The following is an 18,087-nucleotide window of genomic DNA, read 5'->3' as shown; positions in this document are numbered from 1 at the left end:
CCATTGTCAATACTTCATATAAGTACCTTTTTCAACGTAGCTAATGCTACTTTCCATGTGAAATACGCTGCACATTAATCTTGCAATAACAGGTAAAAAATAAAGGAAGTTTAGCGATCATTTGCTTTGCAAATAATTTTTCACATATGGGAACAGCTGCCATTTTTTAGCTTCTACATGCTATGAAGGCAAGGAATGTAGAGAGACATCATTACTTCTAACTGTCTCTAGAGAAACTGGAGATGCTCTCAACTGAGTAACTGTGGTACAAGAGCTAAAAAGATGTAACCTGTATTTCAAGTTCATCTGATGTTAAGGAAACCTGAACTGCAAGAGTTCAGTTAAATCCCTGTGCACCAAGGATGAGTTTATGTAAAGAGCCTGGCTCTCGTACAGTAGCCTAAACCTGATTTAAAAATCAATTCAAAATATTAGAGTGATGTAAATTATTCATGCCTCACAAAATCAAGATTCTACACCATGTAGACACTCCACAGAAGAAATTATTTTCCTGGTTTTAACATTTTCTCTACTTTTATACCTTTGAAGGCAACAACAGCAGATCTCCTTCAAGAGGCACAGCTGACCTAAGACCTCCATTGCCAATTCCTAGCAGACACACTGTTCACCAAACAAACATGGAGGAAGCCGAGGTACAAAAACATTGACTGCTAAACACAGCAAATTTTATGATTTCAAAAGTAACCATTTTTCAAAGTTGTTTTTCTAGTTAGTAGTCACTGCCAGGAAGTTAGTAGGTTCTTTCAGTTTCCTTTTCTGTGTCAAACATTAGTGCCTTATTTTATCTTCACCAAGAAAAACAACAATAGCAAAACCCAGTAAAACCAAATAAGAGAAATATTTGTTTGCTGGATTACTTGTTTTGCACAATTGCCTTCAACTAGCATTACATATTCAGTTCTTCACAAAACCCGGTGAGTAAAGAATTCATACCCTTCAAGTGCATTTTTGTTTCATGTTTCTTTAAATATGAGAAGTTCAGAGTAAACCACTCCTGGTGATAACGCTGCTGGGCAACCACACATGGTATGTTCACAGGAAGTCTGCATTATTATCTCAGATGATAGCTAAAAAATAAAAAATGAAGTAAAATAATTAGAAAACAAAAACAACAGAGAAATGAAGGCAAAGAACGCTAGTGTTCCAGGCAGACAAAAGAGAAAGTGTCACTTAAAATCTATCTTTCACTGAAAATATTTGGAAATATCCATTTTCTTAGCTTACTTGCAGACATATTATAGCTAGGCCTGTAATATTTTCAAATTTATCAAAGTGAGCAAATAGTTTTAAAATCATTTAGTGCCACTTACCATACAGTAGTATATACCAGTATGATCCCTGAAGCCCATACCTGCAGAGATTCTGTACATAAACCCCAATATCCCCCACATTCAAATTTCTCTCTACTCATCTGCATGTTGTTAACATCACAAGCTAATTCATTGACAGCTGACTTTCTTCTTCATCCTCTCTCACAAAAACCACAGGACTCACTAAATGACGAATGGTATGTTGCTTATGTTAGCCGGCCAGAGGCAGAAGCAGCTCTTCGAAAAATAAACAAGGTACTCTTCAAATCCTTGGTGATTCTCTCCATCACCTAGCCACGTGTTCTTGCAGCCATATGGGGAGAGTGAAGGTACACAACATGGTAAGGTTATAGCCCCAGTATAGATACTCAGAGTGAGAGATTCTCTTAGAATATCTTTACCCACATAAAAGTTACACATCTAGTCTAAACCAGCCATGAAGGCTCCTGTTTTCCATAGTCCAAGAGAACAAATTGTGTGTCTCCAGAAAGCAGCTTCACCTCCCCTCTCTTAGGAGGAGTGACTTGTTCTCTGGAGATAGTTTTCTGTCACCAGTGAGGAATTTGCTGCAAATTCCAAGTTTGAGATAGCTTGAATTAGATGAGATGAATCCCACCCTTTTCTAGGCCATATTTACCAGCAAAACGAAGTACAGATTCAAACAGATGAAACCCAGGCTTAACTGGGCATGTGGAGGTAAACCAGATCGTATCCTGTCACTGTAGGAAATCTGTTTATGATGCTTCACAGCGCATGCAGTGAGCTGACGATGACATGTACAGCATTTCAGTGACTTGTACTAAGGTCCAGCTTATGAGATCACGATCAATTCCTTTAAGAAAGCGTGTTTCAATGGAAGACTTTGTTAAAACAGAGCTGAAATGAAGAAAAGCAGAGAGAGAGAGAGAGACCATCACAGCCTTCACCAGAATTACACAGACACTATCATTATTTTAAGCTGTCTGTAAATAGATCACATAGGAATCTTGATTGGCATTTATCAGGAAGGAACTTCCATTCTGGTTAAAGTGACATGAGGTTTGGCCTTTGATATTTTACTCCCTCCTTTAATGGAATCTCTCCTTCATAGGACACCTGTCCCCCCTTCCCTAAAAACATGCATTTGTGTTAGACAGGAAAGTTTTAAGAAGCAAATTGAAAGACAAAACATTTGAGAAATGACCTAAGCTCTTTAATTCTGCAGTTTCTCTTACCAGAAGGAAAAAGATTTCAGAAAGAAAAAACACTTAAAAGCATGAGCACTCTAGTTAAGGTTGTTGTGCTGATCAAACCCAGAAGAGACCTTTATTTGTCATCTTTCATTTTTTCATCTTTCAGGATGGAACTTTCTTGGTAAGAGACAGCTCAAGAAAAACTGCTACTCATCCATATGTACTGATGGTGTTGTACAGAGATAAAGTATACAACATCCAGATTCGTTACCAGGAGCAAAATCATATATATTTGTTAGGAACCGGCTTAAAAGGAAGAGAGGTATTACATATTTTTCACACTACTTCCCTTCATCCTAAGGTATCTCCTGTCTCATTCCTAAGTGTCAGGCCACTCAACCTGGCAGCTGCTCTACTCCAGTATAACTCTGCTTATTGTCTCACAGTTATTCCTGATAGAATGTATTACTGCTCGAAGTAAAATCAGATTCTTCTGTTTGTACTCAGGGAATGAAGGGACAGCCTTAGAACACAGCTATCAGAAATCCATATGCCTGGTTAGGGAATGTTTGTTTACCACTAAGATACCAGAGAAGGAAAATATACAGTTGAGAGCAAATCTGTATCTGCCAGCTCTCCTGCTTTGCTCCCAGACTGCTGGTTTACTTACGTCCAGCAGTGCTGCATTGGATTCACTGGCACCAGGCAGACCAGTCAGCACACGTACTGCAGTTCTGATCGAGTCAGAACTCTCTGAACTCATCAGTCAACTTTTTGAACTTTCCAGTATGATCATCATGTCAAGCAGAGTTACAACGTCATGTATTAAACAGACCAAGAGTGCACAAATTAATTATACAATATTGCAATAGGCTGTACACATACTAGATTAACAGGTTCTGAGCTATAGATTTTTGCAGGAATGAAAACGGCTGATCTGATAGTATTTACTGGAGCTTATAAGACTGCTAAATATTTAGAGTTTAAAAAAAACTTCTGGTGTTAGTAATTGCTAATAAACCTGACATTTTTTTTCCATAGCCTTCTCATTTTTTTCCATCCCACAGGATTTTTCTTCTGTAGCAGATATCATTGATTACTTCCAAAGAACACCTCTTCTTCTGATCGATGGAAAAGACAGAGGTTCAAGAAACCAGTGCATGTTAAAATACGCTGCAGGACATATTTAAATGAGACCTTAATGAAGATCACGTATAGTACTGGAACATACTTCAGAATATTTCCTTTTAGAGCAAACTAAAATCATGAAGTAATTAAAAATTCTTTTAATTTTAAGGGAAAAAGACAAAGTTATTTTAAAATTATGCCTTAAATGCAGTACTCTATAAATCTGATTTTCCTACAATGTGTTTATTACTGTTCACTAATCACACAGTACATCAGAATTTTTTATCTTCCAACACACGCGTATCTCCTTGAAATTATTTCCACGTCAAATTAGAGAAAATACCCAGAAACAAATACCAATACAAGTCTCTGCTTTCATAGGAGGAAAACAAATAAGTAAGCTATTTTTCAGATCAGAATTGCAGAAGCAATTATGTTCTTTAACATGACACAGAGTAGCCCCAAACCTTGTCAAAGTCGAGGAGTAGACAAAAGACAATAAAAGCCCAATTTTTTCCCACAACACACTTCCCAATAATCTAACTATGGCCACTTCTATGAAAAGGCTGGGACTCCAACCTGGATCCTAAAGACACCCAGCTTTCACCGATACCAAAAAAACCCCAACCCTGGATATGCAGCTGTCTGTCAAGATCTGTGTCTGTGTCATTCAGCGATGAAACTGTCTTTGTTCACAGTTTTCTAGAAAAATAAAGTATCTACAGATATCATGTTCTCTCTGCCAGACCACTGATGATTCACTGACCGCACGTCCTAACCCACAAATCGGAACTATGTATCCCCTAGAAAAAGGGAGCTTTCCTCCCTTATCACAGACCTCTCTTTAGCTGTGTCTTTCTGACTTTAAATTAAGCAACTACTTTTTTATAGGAGACACATGAACGAGATTATCACCATGTGATTCTTTATTGGCAGAACACACCCCAATCTCAGAAAGCAGACAGACACAATCAGGCTAAACTGCTAGCTGGTTCTACTGCATTTTTTCAAGAAAAACAATAACATTCTCAGTTCTAAATTATAAATTGCAACTGAGGACCACTGAAGCATACGATATCAAGAGTCTTCCCCTCTTCTTTGTTAAGCTGGATTGATCCAACTCTTTGCTTTGGTTTTCTAGTAACCTTTGTTTTCTGACGAGACCTTGGTTTGATAATTATGTTTGACTTTGTCACACTTTTTCTCCTTTGAAGCCATTTGTGTGTATATCACATGAACCACTGGAACTAAAATTCAAGGCAGAAAAATATCTTCCATGTAATCTGTATAGCTTATCAGAGAAGATAATCAGATTTCATAAAGTTTTACTTTAAATATATATGTTTTGTACATGTTAACTTTATTTCTAATATATTTAGCTGAGAGCTGGAATTCAAAGTTAGTGAATTTCATTTCCATGCAACTATGAGTCCAAAAAAAGATGAAAAATAAAATTTTAAAAAATCTTCAGTTGACAAAACCTGTTTCTAGCCCAATATTTTTTAAATGCTCACTACTAATCTTGTGAAACAAGTCAGTTAAAATGTATGTTATTCAAAAAATGCTAAAATTAAGAACAACATCGCCCATATTACCCCTGATTCTGTGAGCTGGAGGTTGTAATTCTATTCCATTACACTGCCTTGAGAAGTCTGACAACCCAGAAATACATCCTATGGAATTGTGTTTTATTTGTTTTAAATCATATCATTAGTGAAAGAGAAATAAAATATAAACCAGCATAACAAATTATAACACTGTATTTTTTTTCAACCCAATAAATCTTGATTTGATTATTCAGATGAATATATTTGGTATAGGAATAAAAGCACACCTCATTCGAACACGTCCACAAGTAACATATGACTGAATATTAACTGCAATGAACTACACAAAAATACTGGCTACTCAAATTTTGGGCCAAGAAGATTTCAGGATAGAGTACTTAGACCACTAACTCTTTTATGTATTAGAAAGCCACTATAGAAGCTAGAACGAAAGTACTTTTGGTTTTTCAGAGGTAGTCTGCTCTTTGGCCCCCTTCCTCAGCAACGTTTTTAGAATGAGGAAGGCAGATCAAATGACAAGTTGCAGTTCCTCCTTGGCTGACTGTTTCTCAGTCCATTTGCCACAGCACAACTGAGATAAGAGAGCAATGACTTGAAGTAATTCAAAATCTTTTGTTATTGTTCCAATATGTCTTTGTTTAAAAGGAGACAATCACATCTGAGAAACTTCATGCCCAGTATCCTGAACTTTCCAATTAATGGTATCAGTCTCTCCACCCCTAGTGGGCTTAATTTGGGAAATTTGGGTTAAAAAACCCCTCTCAAAATCAATAACTTACAATATTTCCATTTCAAATAACAATAGCCTAACTGCAGGAAACCATACTAATTTTACAGTTCAAATTGAAGCAGTATTAACAGAAGACGATGCATGAAAATAGATATTATTACTTAATCCGTTGAACTCCAAGCTTTTTCTTCAGCTTCTCTTAAATCTTTGGCCTTCACAGGATGGTTGAAATTCAAAATAAGGTCACAAAGCAGCAGCTGGCTTTCCACTGAAAGACAAGGTATCGTCATGGTGTTTATTGCACGGTAGATGTTAAGTGAATGGCAATATAGGACTTTTTGAAGTGTTCATCTATCAGTTCTCCCCAAAATTTAAAGGGTTGCCTTGTTCTGTTCACTTCAAGACAGCTAAACAAAGCTGGGTATTAGCACACTGGTAACATTTCTGTTAGGAGACTATTACTGTTCCTGCAAAGGAATGACTTTGGCTACCTAACAGATTTTTTCCATGGTTGGCTAACATGATTCCATTTCTGTGTAACTACTGTTCCATTAATTTTTCAAAACAAAAGAGCAACTGTACTGTTTCGTGAGATGAAAAACCAGTTGTATGACACAGAAAACACAAACCATTCACAACTGCACACTTTTTAAACAATGCCTTAAGCAGCTGCTTGTTTAGCAGGATGATGAACTCGGAATTACCATTTAGTTTCCTCAGCTCACTGGACATTTTGTTGACATTTTTAATTGCGGCTTCAAGGTCAAACTGCCCATCGTCAGCAGCACTTTTGAACTCCTGTATGAAATGGAAACAAAAGATAACTGGCAGTGTATATATGATTCACAAACTCATTAACACAGTTAATCATAATCTTTAGGATTTTTTTAAAATTTATTTTCTAAAATAATATTTTAACTGAAACTTCCCTGCTTTTATAATTATTTACGGCAAATTACAACTACTGAAGGCAATTACTAAACACTCTGGGTTTATTTTTGTTTTCTGTTCCTTTCCTTGTTTTTTTAACAAACAGCAGCAATGACATTAATCATATCTAAACTTTCCTCTCCTCACTAGCACTTTTTCCGTGTTTTTCAACGTTACTTTTCCTGTAAAATCTAAATGAAAATTAATCATCCAGTAATATTTAGTTATCCACAAGATGGCGCTATTGTGACGTTTACATATATAAAAGAAATCGATCTCAGTATTAGCACTGAATATTAATGAATCTGCTAATACCTGCTCAGGAACATTTATGTCTGTATAATCTACGTGGTTTTGCTTATTTTGGAGAGCGTATTCCCTCTCTTTAACATTTAATTAAAAAAACAATCAAAAGTCTGGAGACAAGACAAGAAACTGTTTCAAGGTAAGTATAATTTGAATTTTTAAATTTATACCACACTCCTTTACAGGATTTTTTTTTTAAGAAAAAATATTAAAGAAAATTGCACATATGTTTTCTACCATAGTTATCAGTTCTCTATTTAGAATTCAGAAATTCTAAAACAAAATCTGGAAAAACTCTGGGTAATACATTAATAATGCTCACTATGTAGAACACCTCAACACATTTGAGAAGTATGACAAAAAATTGAACATACATTTGACACAGATTCTGTGTCCAAGTCTCTCTTCCCTTCAGACACTGGTCTTGCATTGAGGTCATCAGCCAGGGTCAAAGATCCTAAAAGGACAAACCCCAAATTACTATGGAGTAATATACATAATATATATGTATATATCTCATCTCAAATATATAATAACATTTGATGAATATAATTGCTAGACGTTGTTTTCATTAGTGTTATTTGAAAGTATAGTCTAAGTGGTTGAAAAGGTTTTTTCCTTCTTGAGGAAATAATCTGTTTTCTTTACATCTTGAATTTTATTTGTTTTACTTTCTTTTAGAGACAGTGTTTCAGAAATTTTTTAGAAGTTAAACACGGAAACAGTAATAGTGAATAAATGTATTTGTAAGAGTGATGAAGACTTCCTCAAACAAAATTATATTTTTTTTTAATTGAGAACTGTAAAAGATCTAAAAAGGCATTGCAATTGGTTTCTATCATCAATTTATGAAAGAAGAATCTAAAGCACACACAAAAACAGTCAAGTGCTGAATAACTGCTAGTCAGTAACAGAGCTGAGATTAAATACCAGATCCCTCGGCTCTTTCTTCCCCCATTCTCTCCGCTCTTCTCTCCTTACGCATTAGGACACCCTCAGGCAAGTTGAAGTGTATGACGTCACTGGAAAGCTGTTTCAACACTGAAAAGAGACAAAAACTCACGAGTTTATTTCACTCTGGTACTGCGAGCTCAGAAAGGGTGCAATGAAACAAAAGACGACCCTGCTCTTTGCTAGAAGGGCAGCCAAAGGAGCGTGGCCACAGGAACAGCCTGCAGCGAGCCAAGCCCTTGGGGAGGCTGGCGGGTGGCATCAGCACACCGGTCTGGATGAAGCAGCTCCCCAGCCGGGCGCCCACGCTGATGTCCGCACGGGCCACCACGAAGCGTGGGATGAGGGTGCCCCCCCAGGCTTGAGGATTTCCCTGTTCCCAGCGGCTGCCCTGAGCAAGCAGTAGTGCCTCACTGGCAGGCCCACAGACAGAAACACAGCGATGGCAGCTGCCTCACGGATTGCTCAGGCCATGGTGACAGCACTCTCCCGCTCTCAGGGGTGCTCCATGGACAGGAACGCTTGCTGAGTCAGACCCATTGGCACCGACCCTGCCACGGCAGCCAGGCACATAAAGCCTCACGTCTCCCAGGGTGCTGGTGCCCAAGGCCCTGCTGCCAGCTGTAGCCTACAGGGATGGCCCATCTCCTCTTGAAGGCCAGAGGCAGGCAGCAGCCCATGCAGGCAGGAGGAAGAGCACACCCTCGTGCACGGGCAGCCCTTGTGCTTCGCTGCCTCCTGCTTTGCTCAGAGAGGAAAGCCCCATAATGTGTCCCTCTTCCAGCACATGAAACATCTGTAGGTTGCAAAAGCCCTGTAGGAGGTGTGATTTTATGAGTGGGAGGTCAAAAGTAACCACAAATGGTGCAAGAGGTGAAAAGGAAACGGAAAAGAGAGGACTGAGGTGTCAATGGGGGGGTGGTGGATGGTGATTTCCCCGCATCCTTTGAGGCCGTGCCTGTGGAGTGCTTATTGCATGTTCCAGCAACTAATTTATAAGCCTTCAGTTCCTTTTTGCCTTTGATTTAAATTCACACGGAGTAAGAGTAATTTACGATAAGTAAAGATCAAATAATGAACCTAAGTTCAAGGAAGAAAGGCACTCTGCTATACTGATTTACCAATTCAGACTACAACAATGATTGCTGCCCTTAGATGCACATATCTGATGTGAGTTGAAATCAACAAAATCTGCTAACTAACAGCCTGGAGCTTGGGAACTGTTAATTTCTTCCCCAGTGTGCAGTACTACTCTCTGTAGTACTTAAAGCCAGGGAAACCAAGCAAGGGAATGGCTGTCAGCACTTTTATTTAATTTACTGTAACCATTTTCCTGCTGCTCAGCTTTCATCTGTATTTTGACTTTGCAGTTTGGCACCAGTGGAGGAGGGTTACCAGTACCTGAGAGGAGAGTGGAATTACTTGGGTGAGCAGCAGAGGACAGATGGACAGAGAAGTCAGCTGCCTGCCATTTACTCACTCTTCAATTCTCCATCATTTTCAGGGGTGTGCTTTTGCAAAACTTCTTTGAAATAAAGCATTCTAAATGTCTTGTTTTGTGACTGCAGGTGAAGCTAAATTGCAACTCAGAATAGCATTTTCTGTTAAGGCACAATTAAACTGTGATGCAAAGAGAAAACATGATGCTTAGATTGTGGGGCTTTCTGAAGATGAAAAATGCAGAGCAGGAAACACTTTACACACTCACTCATTCCTCTACTACAGTCTTGCAGCTCATAAGGCCTTGCAAGGACCCCAGTGCAAACAAGTTAGCTGTGCCCTTTCTGCACGCCTCTAAGGAAAAAGTCCTCCGTGGTTTGCAGAAGCTGGTGATTTTGCTGGCAGAATACCGGAGTATAGGTGTGGGCAAAGCAAATATACATCAAGGTGGCTTTATATATCTCCTCTATATAAAACAATATATCAAGTGTATATAAAATATATGTACAAAAAGTTAAACAGCAGCCTAGAAATTCTTGAAAACATTTGTGTTAGTATAAGCAGAAGTTATTTTCTTCAATAAAGGAGAATGTTTAATTGGCTGCCAGGAATGGGGTTAGCAGAGGAAGCTATAATGAAGATAAACAGGCACCCGCTTTACTGTAGAGACTCCTAGGAGAAACAAGTGTAGTATCCTAGTAGGACAGTAGGGAAAGGGAAAGATAACCTCAAGAGAAGTAAATTATCCAGTAATAGGGAGTTTTTTGAGACATGGGAGGCAGTTCCACATTGACCTTTGTTTAAATATTTTATTTAAGTTTACTTTCCACATTTGTCTTTTTTTTCTACATCCTATAAATAATCTCTCCCATCATACTTAAATTCTTTTGTGAGCTAACTGTAGAAAGAAAAAAAAATTGGAGCCACTAGAAAAATTAGGTCCAAAACATGAACAAGAAACTGAGTTGCCAGAATTAATCAGACGAACCATGCACAGTAGTTCTAAAAGGCAAGGCCTTTCTAAAAATAATCTTCAATAATTTGAGATATTAACAAGCAAGATGACTAACAGTGTAGGAGGTTGATTGCACAAGGCATTTTCTTTTAAGAAGAAAATAAGAGGAAGAATTTTTAGATCTCTACAACCACATTTACTTGGAACTTAAAGGAAATACTTTCTGGATTTCTTTATAAGGTAATAGGTCAAAGTGAAAAATTGAAATGAATAATTTAAATTTTTAATTTAAGTTACACCTCTATGTGAGGAGTGTTCTCACAGGTGTTGCTAACAATTTCCTATCGGCATGCCAGTTTATGAGCTGCAATTTCAGCTTTGCCTGAAATAAACCTACAGGTTTATGTGCAAAGATACGTGCAGTTGAAGTGGATTGTAACTCTTTTTCATCACAGGCTGATCTGGCTGTGTATGCTGCTTTAACACGAGACAGCTGCTTCCCTGGAGTCTTTCTGAGAACATTTTCAGTTATGGAAGGTGAAGCCATTCAGCCACCTTTATGAATCTCAGCTAAAGACAGAATTACTACCAAACCAACTCCCTAAAGAGAAAAAAAAAAAAAGATCAGGAAGACTAGAAATATATCTCAGGTCATGAATTTAGGATTATGATGTGAATCAGCAAGCGCTGCAGGGACCTAAACCAGTGCAGATCACTTTACAGAACTGCCTTCCTCACCTCTGCAGTAAAATTACTTTGAATATCAATTCAGGCAAAAATAAAACAATTTAATACAGAACCACTGAACAGGATGATTTAAAAATAAAGCATATCCAAATTTCTTTTCCCGTATCAGCACAGATGAAGTAAAAAGAGAGAGACCACGGTCTGGACTTGTATCTCATGGGTACAGAAATATTTTAAAGAAACTGTTCTAATGGGAAGTAGAAAAAAATCTGTTCACTTCAAAGAAAAACAGTATTTTAGTGAGTAGCTTAATAAACATTAATTGAGTCTGTCTTTCAAGTAAATTGTCTTTACAAACACTGCAATACATAAGAGATGAGCTATAAGGAAATAAAGTTTTATTGAAAATATAACCACTTTCTGTTAGTTTGAAAGCTTTTGTTTTCTTAAAAATTTCCTAGTGGATCTAATAGGAAAGTCTGAAGTTTCAATGCATGTTACTAAATTTTCACACGAAAAGCTCTAACAAAAGATGACTGCTTTTTTACCATTGTCTGAGTATAAAAAATGTTAACCCAGATTGCAAGGAAAGTCAAATAGAAACCAAACCAACACACACGAAAAATCAAACCACCTCAACATACGACAGTTATTTCTGATGAAATAATACATTTCATAAGCTTTAGAGCACAGGTAGGATTTTCACTGGTGAAAACTGGTAAATGCTGAAGGCCACAAAAAACCTGACCAGATCACAGTACAAAACAGTAAAGCAAAAGCCAGGATCTGTCTTGAAAAGTTTACAATTCAATTAGTTGAAGCAAAGAGTGACAGGTAGAAAAGATTGCTAAGTGAACTGACTTGCCTTAATACATGCTTGTGCACCAGGAGTAAATCCCGAGCTAACATACATATTTGTGACACAGTATATTGGGTTGTGAAACTCCTTTGCTTGAGGCGTTTTCAGCCAGAACATGTCAAGAAATTATATAGCACACAATACACTTTTCTGAGACTGTTTTAATATATTTGATTAAGAATATTTGATTAAGAAAACACTAAACCCACTAGTGTTCCACCTACAGAATGAAAACAATTACATTGCTGCTGTGAAATGCTGTAATTAAGTCTGTGCTGCTATAAGAAACTGATTGTATTAAATGCATACAGTTAAAAAACCAAACAAATGTTCAGACCATGTCAAATCCTGCACTTCATTTAGTAAGTGCTTGTCTACCTGCTTAAGTTTGCTGATTGCTGTATGCATACCATTGTCAGACTTCGAGGCACAGAGCATTGCCTTCCATTTTAGATACTCATTTTCATTTAAGGAGACCCTGAACAGCAACAGATTACGGAAGGCAATACACGAGGATGCCTACCTAAGCATCTGCTTTAATACCTTCCCTACAGGGGGCAAAGAACTAAAAACACACAGTGGCATCTGAGTGGAAGATGGACATCGCTATGTAGAGCCCTGCTTCCTTCTGTCGCTTGACCAGTATGTATTTTTCTGGGCAGTGCAATGTTTTTCAAGCTCACAGCACATCAGGTTTGAACATCTCAGATGCTCTTGTCTTCCGTTTGTTTGCATGGATGGTTTAAATTCTAACATTAAATCTACAAGGTGCTTCCTGTTTCTCTGAAATATTTTTCTGAAAAATATTTTTTAAAAATAAACAGCATAAACTTATGCTTTGTAGATACTCCGGAAGGTCTCCACTTGGTGTTTTGGAAAGTTCTTTTATATGGTAATAGGTTTTAAACTATAATTTTTAAGTAGCTCTTAAATGCAGTATTTAAGATAATTACATGGGACGCTAAAGATATGAATAATCAATGTTTGAAGACAAGTGCATGTATAATGCTAATACAGACGGAATCGTCTGTTGAAACTGCTTCGTTGGTATGAATATTTTTTATGCAAAAATAAAGGCACATTTCCTGCAGTTCTTTCCTATATAACATTTGTGTTGTTCAGGTTTCTAGTAAAGTCAAGTGAATTTTTGAAGATATAAAAGGTAAGTATCAATTAGGTTCTGCTGGGATAGTTGAGACAATTAATCATAAATGTCATGCTTAATGGAACTTTGGGAGACTCACAAATATTATTGATTTCTTCATGGTCCCTATAGCATGGAAAGGGAGAGCTACTCATGAAAGCAAAAGTTCTGCTTGGAAGGCAAAGTCTGAGCCAATGGAATCTGGAAGCACAACTAGTTTTGCAGGGCTTTTAAAAGTGAAATTCAGATACACCCAGGACTTGAGTGGAAGATTTTCAAGAAGCATTCAGGAATTCCTCATGCTTTTTGGATTTCACAATAAAAGTAACTTCTGACATTATCATATAGTTTTTCCATTCATAATAAAATCATTGAAATTACCCAGGACTTCATGGCAGCTGTGGACCTTTACTCATTAGCATCCAGCATCTAGAGCTATAGAACTATATATGTGCTTCTAGTTCTTACATACACTCACATGTACTTCTCTGCATCCTTTTGCATACCAAATGCCATTCAATAAGATTTTTCTCTTCCTCACAGGGAAAGTATATTGCCTAATAGCTCAGTTTTTACAGATATCTTCCCATGCTGTTGTTTTATCTTCCTAGATTTTCACAGCAATAACAGCATACTGCCTGAAATACTGCAGAGACAAGGGAGTATGCTAATATCAGTAAGTCAGGTTTATCGCTTGCCACGCTGCAAATTATCCCTTCGTCACTTAATTCATTTCATTCTATAAACTGTAATGGTTAGAGACACAATGTAGATATTGCAGCTGCTATTAGCTGTTCCTATTGTATCAATCTATTAATATTTTGAAATTACCGGCTTGATTACTTTGGCTGCTCTATCAGAAGACTGCTTTTTTATTACCTCATGAAATGGCCAGTAGGAGGCACGACAAAAGATCCTGAAACAATTCCTGTCTCATCTATTCAACCGGGGCATTTCCCTGTAACTAAGGCTTTTCATAAATTGGCTGCCTGGAATAAAAAACCACATCGGACTTAATTTTTGCAATGATGTTCGTGCTGTATAAATACAAGCGTGCCACAAATTCCAATAACGCACTTTCAGTAAGTATTACAATCCCTTAAAATTAGAATGGTGGAACTACGGAGCAACAAAAGAGAAGCCACTCGAGGCCCTCCTTCCCACAATTAAAATGCATTTCGCAAAAGTAAATTGAAAGCAGCAATATGCTTGGCTGAGAAGGTTGGTGATTTAGTCCAAATGTGAAAATGACAAGTATGTAACAGATGTCAGATAATTAATGCCACTGCTTTAATAGCCTATTGTATTAGCTTCCCCCCCTCCGCGGTATTGTACTCCTAGGAGGAAGGGATGTAGCAAGAGGAAGACACTCACAAAAGCTACTCACACCAGGCTCTCTCTATACTACCAATTATCTGAGCAATTATCCCTCACGGTGCCATCCATTGTAGGTAATTCAGGCTTACTCAAAGCACCCAAAAAGAAGCCTTGACCTTTCTATTGGCTGCAGCGGCAGCTGAGAGAACTAGACCTCTCCTTACTGAAGTTAGCTCTTGATAAATAACTCTCCCAGGTCTCACGTCGCACACAAATGTGCTTTGCTGTGTTCTATCTATGTTTATAGCGTAAAAAAAAAATCTGTCATCCAAGCGGTTTTCTTTATTGAACTCAAGAAATAGCATCAAGTTTAGAGGACTCCTGACTAACACACCCTAAGTTGCTAGTCTTTGACTCGGGCTTTTGCCTTTATCTTGTGGAAGATCCCCTATCTACATACGCTGGCTGTGGCTGTGTCTGCACAAAAATCATCATGTGTCTACTTGGATGAGCTGCCATAGTGTATATGCAGACATGGAAGAAGTTGGATTATCTTCTGAAACAAGTAAGTAGGCTGAACTACTAGCATTTTGGTCATATTCTTTTATCAGAAGAGAGAACGTGTGAAATTAGTTATTTCAACTGGAGTTTAACCGTCTTTCAAATATGAACGAGACTACTCTGAAGTAACGACAACATAAGTTAAGAAGTTATTAGCTGTGATCATTTTGTGGCTACTACTTAGCATCAAAGACTACAACCTCATCTCCTCACATTTGCATGTCCTGTCCCGGATTTCTCACAGTATGACAATGGCCACATTATGTTAAATGAGTTAGGACAGATACAAATGTGAATGTCAGCTTGAAAACAAATATGCAAAACACAGCACAAAAGCAGAACTTATTAACAAAAATGAAAGTCAATATTTGCATTCAAAATACTTCCAGTGAGAGAGAGAACTGGATATGTGACAAGTGGAGAAGGAAATGCAACATACGTGTACAAATGCAGTAGATACAACTCCCAACATTTTTCTGACCCGGTATCTGAAACTCTGTAAGCTGAATCACAATCTGTGGGCGTTGTACCTGCACATAATCAACAGAGGAGGGAGAGTGGAAAAGACAAAAAACAACAATGGCCTCTGTCTCTCTTGCATTTGGCACCTGGTATCATTGAGCAAGAGAGATACTGTGCTGCTGCATGATTAATGTTCCTGAGCTGCAGGTGCCAACTGAATGAACTTCACACACAACATACAAGGCCTGGCAGGTCTAGATGGGAGCAAAGAGCATAGAATGGTTTGGGTTGGAAGGGACCTTCAAGATCATCTAGTTCCGACCGACCCCCCTGCCATGGGCAGGGACGCCTTCCACTACACCAGGTTGCTCAAAGCCCCACCCAACCTGGCCTTGAACACTGCCAGGGATGGGCCATCCGCAAAGATGAAAAACTTAGTTTTGTCTGGTGGATATATCATGAGCAATGAAGTATGCCCTATTATGGTTTAGTTTTACAAGGATGTAAACACGGAAAACAGTTGAAATAAGACGCAAAAGAGATCTTTAAAAGTCTAATCAAGCTTCAATTCCTTTCAAAGGATAAACAGACTCATTAACACCTCAGAAGTCTGTCTGGCTCACAGGCCTGTTAAGTTATGATAATATCATCCTCCTAGTATTTCAGACTCCACTGATGAGCATTAATAGGCAGACAGTGTTTAATAAATGCTTCTACATGTCATAGTTAAGGTTTCTCTTGAGGTTCCTACACAAACTAAAATGTAAACAATTACATATCTCTCTATTAATAATATTAATAGTAATATTACTGATCATGTTTTACAAAAACTGGAAACGAGGTCCTACTCCCCATTGCTTCACCACACTTGGTTTATAGCTAAGAAAGTCAATAAAAATTAATGCTGAAATTATGCTTCTCTTCAGGGTCTGTCTTGTTCAGATTAATTTTACATAAATACCATTGCTTTCATTTTTTTCTCTAATAAAAATAATTTAAAATGCACCATCAAACTGTATAAAGAAAAAAGAACCCATGCACCCTCAAAAAGACAAAAATGAGAATTTGGAAGACTGTTTCAGGAGCCAGTCTGAGAGGTGATAATTTCTCCTGTAAGCTCTAAATGACATTACTAGATTTCTTTGGAACCACAGAGAAATTATATTATGACAAATCAGGCACATGTAAATGCAGCAAAATGTCTATAGTTATACATAATACTCACTTCTGTGTGTTCTGATATATTAGCATTGACATTTAACCGCAGAAATGTTTCACAATCCTTTTTTATTACGCCCATTTCTCAAGACGTTTGGGAGCTAGATTAATCACACACAGGAGCCGTGTAATTTGCTTACCAGATTGATGTGTGCTACAGACATATGCTCAAAGAGTGTCACAGCACAACGAGATGGTAGGTGCTTCCAGCTCCCACAAATAATGCCGGAGTTGGCTTCAGCTCTAAATAAAGGAGGTTAGTCCTAACATTTGCAAATTGCATGAACAAGAAATAACACCATATATAAATTTAACAAAGTGGAATATTGAATAAAGCTGTCAAGACTTATTAACAGCTGACAATATACTTGCCCTGGGAATCCATGCGTCCTTACAGAGCCCTCACCTCATTCTTTCCCTGCACATAGTGGACCTGTGTATCATTGCAGGAGGGTAAGAAACATATTCCAGTCACCACTGAGCACAAGTTATGACATGCTAGTCATACCAACTGTCTCTTTGCTTTCTATAACTATGTCAGCTGTGTGGTGACTCCAGTAAACTCCAGCAGAAAATATTTTCTGCTGGAGTTTACTGCAGTCACCACACAGCTGAAATCAACAAAAGGATCAATAAAAGTTTTTTCTTGGGTTTCTACAAACCCAGAACTAATTAATAGCTACATTCTATACCTTCTACTCTCATCACAGATACTCTAAAATCCAGAACATCTAGATCCTCTGCAGAATTGCATTTGATCTGAATGCTTGCAATGAAAATATCCTATTCCAGACCAGGCAGATGCTTTAGTCACCCCTCAGCAAGAGACAAGTCCATTTCCTGAACCTTCATAAAGTTACATTGTGAGACTTTCTCCCTTGCCATCACAGGTATACCTCCCAGAAGCGCGACATAATATTTAAATAAAAGAGGGCTCTGTTTGCTATATGTATGTTTCATCCAGACTAGACTTGCTTCCTGAAATGAGCTTACTCAGTTACAACCATCGAGAGCAGCAGCAACGTCTCCCAGCTACGTGCTTGGATAGGGTTGGTCATTCAGCCTTCCAGAGAGCACATCACAAAACAGTGTGGGTGCCACTACAGTTGCCACCCTCAAACGTTTGCAGATCCTTGCACTCTGATGTGGCTCCAAAGACTGAAATTACATGTCCAAAGCTACCCTCTTATCTGCTTGGCTCCCAATGAAGATGCAGAAAGATCCTTCCGGCAAAGAATTGTGGGTTCAGTCCAAGCAATATGTTCACAAAGCACTGGATTAGAGTCTACGCATCAAGAAAACAAAAATGGCCAATTAAAAGTGGATCT

General features: G+C 38.0%; 2 protein-coding genes across 3 annotated transcripts in view; one reads left to right on the top strand and one right to left on the bottom strand.

Annotated features, from left to right (window-relative positions):
• Positions 1-5,365, top strand: part of LCP2 (lymphocyte cytosolic protein 2) — a 29,971-nt gene extending 24,606 nt beyond the window's left edge. For both annotated transcript variants that reach the window (XM_086621501.1, XM_086621500.1), the window contains 4 exons: positions 550-653; positions 1,509-1,586; positions 2,670-2,825; positions 3,571-5,365. In XM_086621501.1, the coding sequence (XP_086477627.1) occupies positions 550-653; positions 1,509-1,586; positions 2,670-2,825; positions 3,571-3,693 (461 nt within the window). In that variant the 3' untranslated portion in view covers positions 3,694-5,365. The remainder of the gene's footprint in view (positions 1-549; positions 654-1,508; positions 1,587-2,669; positions 2,826-3,570) is intronic.
• A 725-nt stretch (positions 5,366-6,090) lies between these two features.
• On the bottom strand, positions 6,091-8,150 carry C16H5orf58 (chromosome 16 C5orf58 homolog). The gene is made up of 4 exons (XM_086621317.1): positions 8,096-8,150; positions 7,540-7,622; positions 6,634-6,727; positions 6,091-6,197 (listed from the first exon to the last, which is right to left on the bottom strand). The coding sequence occupies exons 1-4, from the start codon at positions 8,148-8,150 to the stop codon at positions 6,091-6,093; spliced, it is 339 nt and encodes a 112-aa protein (XP_086477443.1).
• Positions 8,151-18,087: the final 9,937 nt, after the last annotated feature.

This window comes from Tauraco erythrolophus, chromosome 16 (genome assembly GCF_009769465.1).
Source record: "Tauraco erythrolophus isolate bTauEry1 chromosome 16, bTauEry1.pri, whole genome shotgun sequence".
NCBI classification, from domain to species: domain Eukaryota; kingdom Metazoa; phylum Chordata; class Aves; order Musophagiformes; family Musophagidae; genus Tauraco; species Tauraco erythrolophus.
Note: the sequence above shows the minus strand (reverse complement) of the source record. Positions and strands in the feature narration are given on the sequence as shown.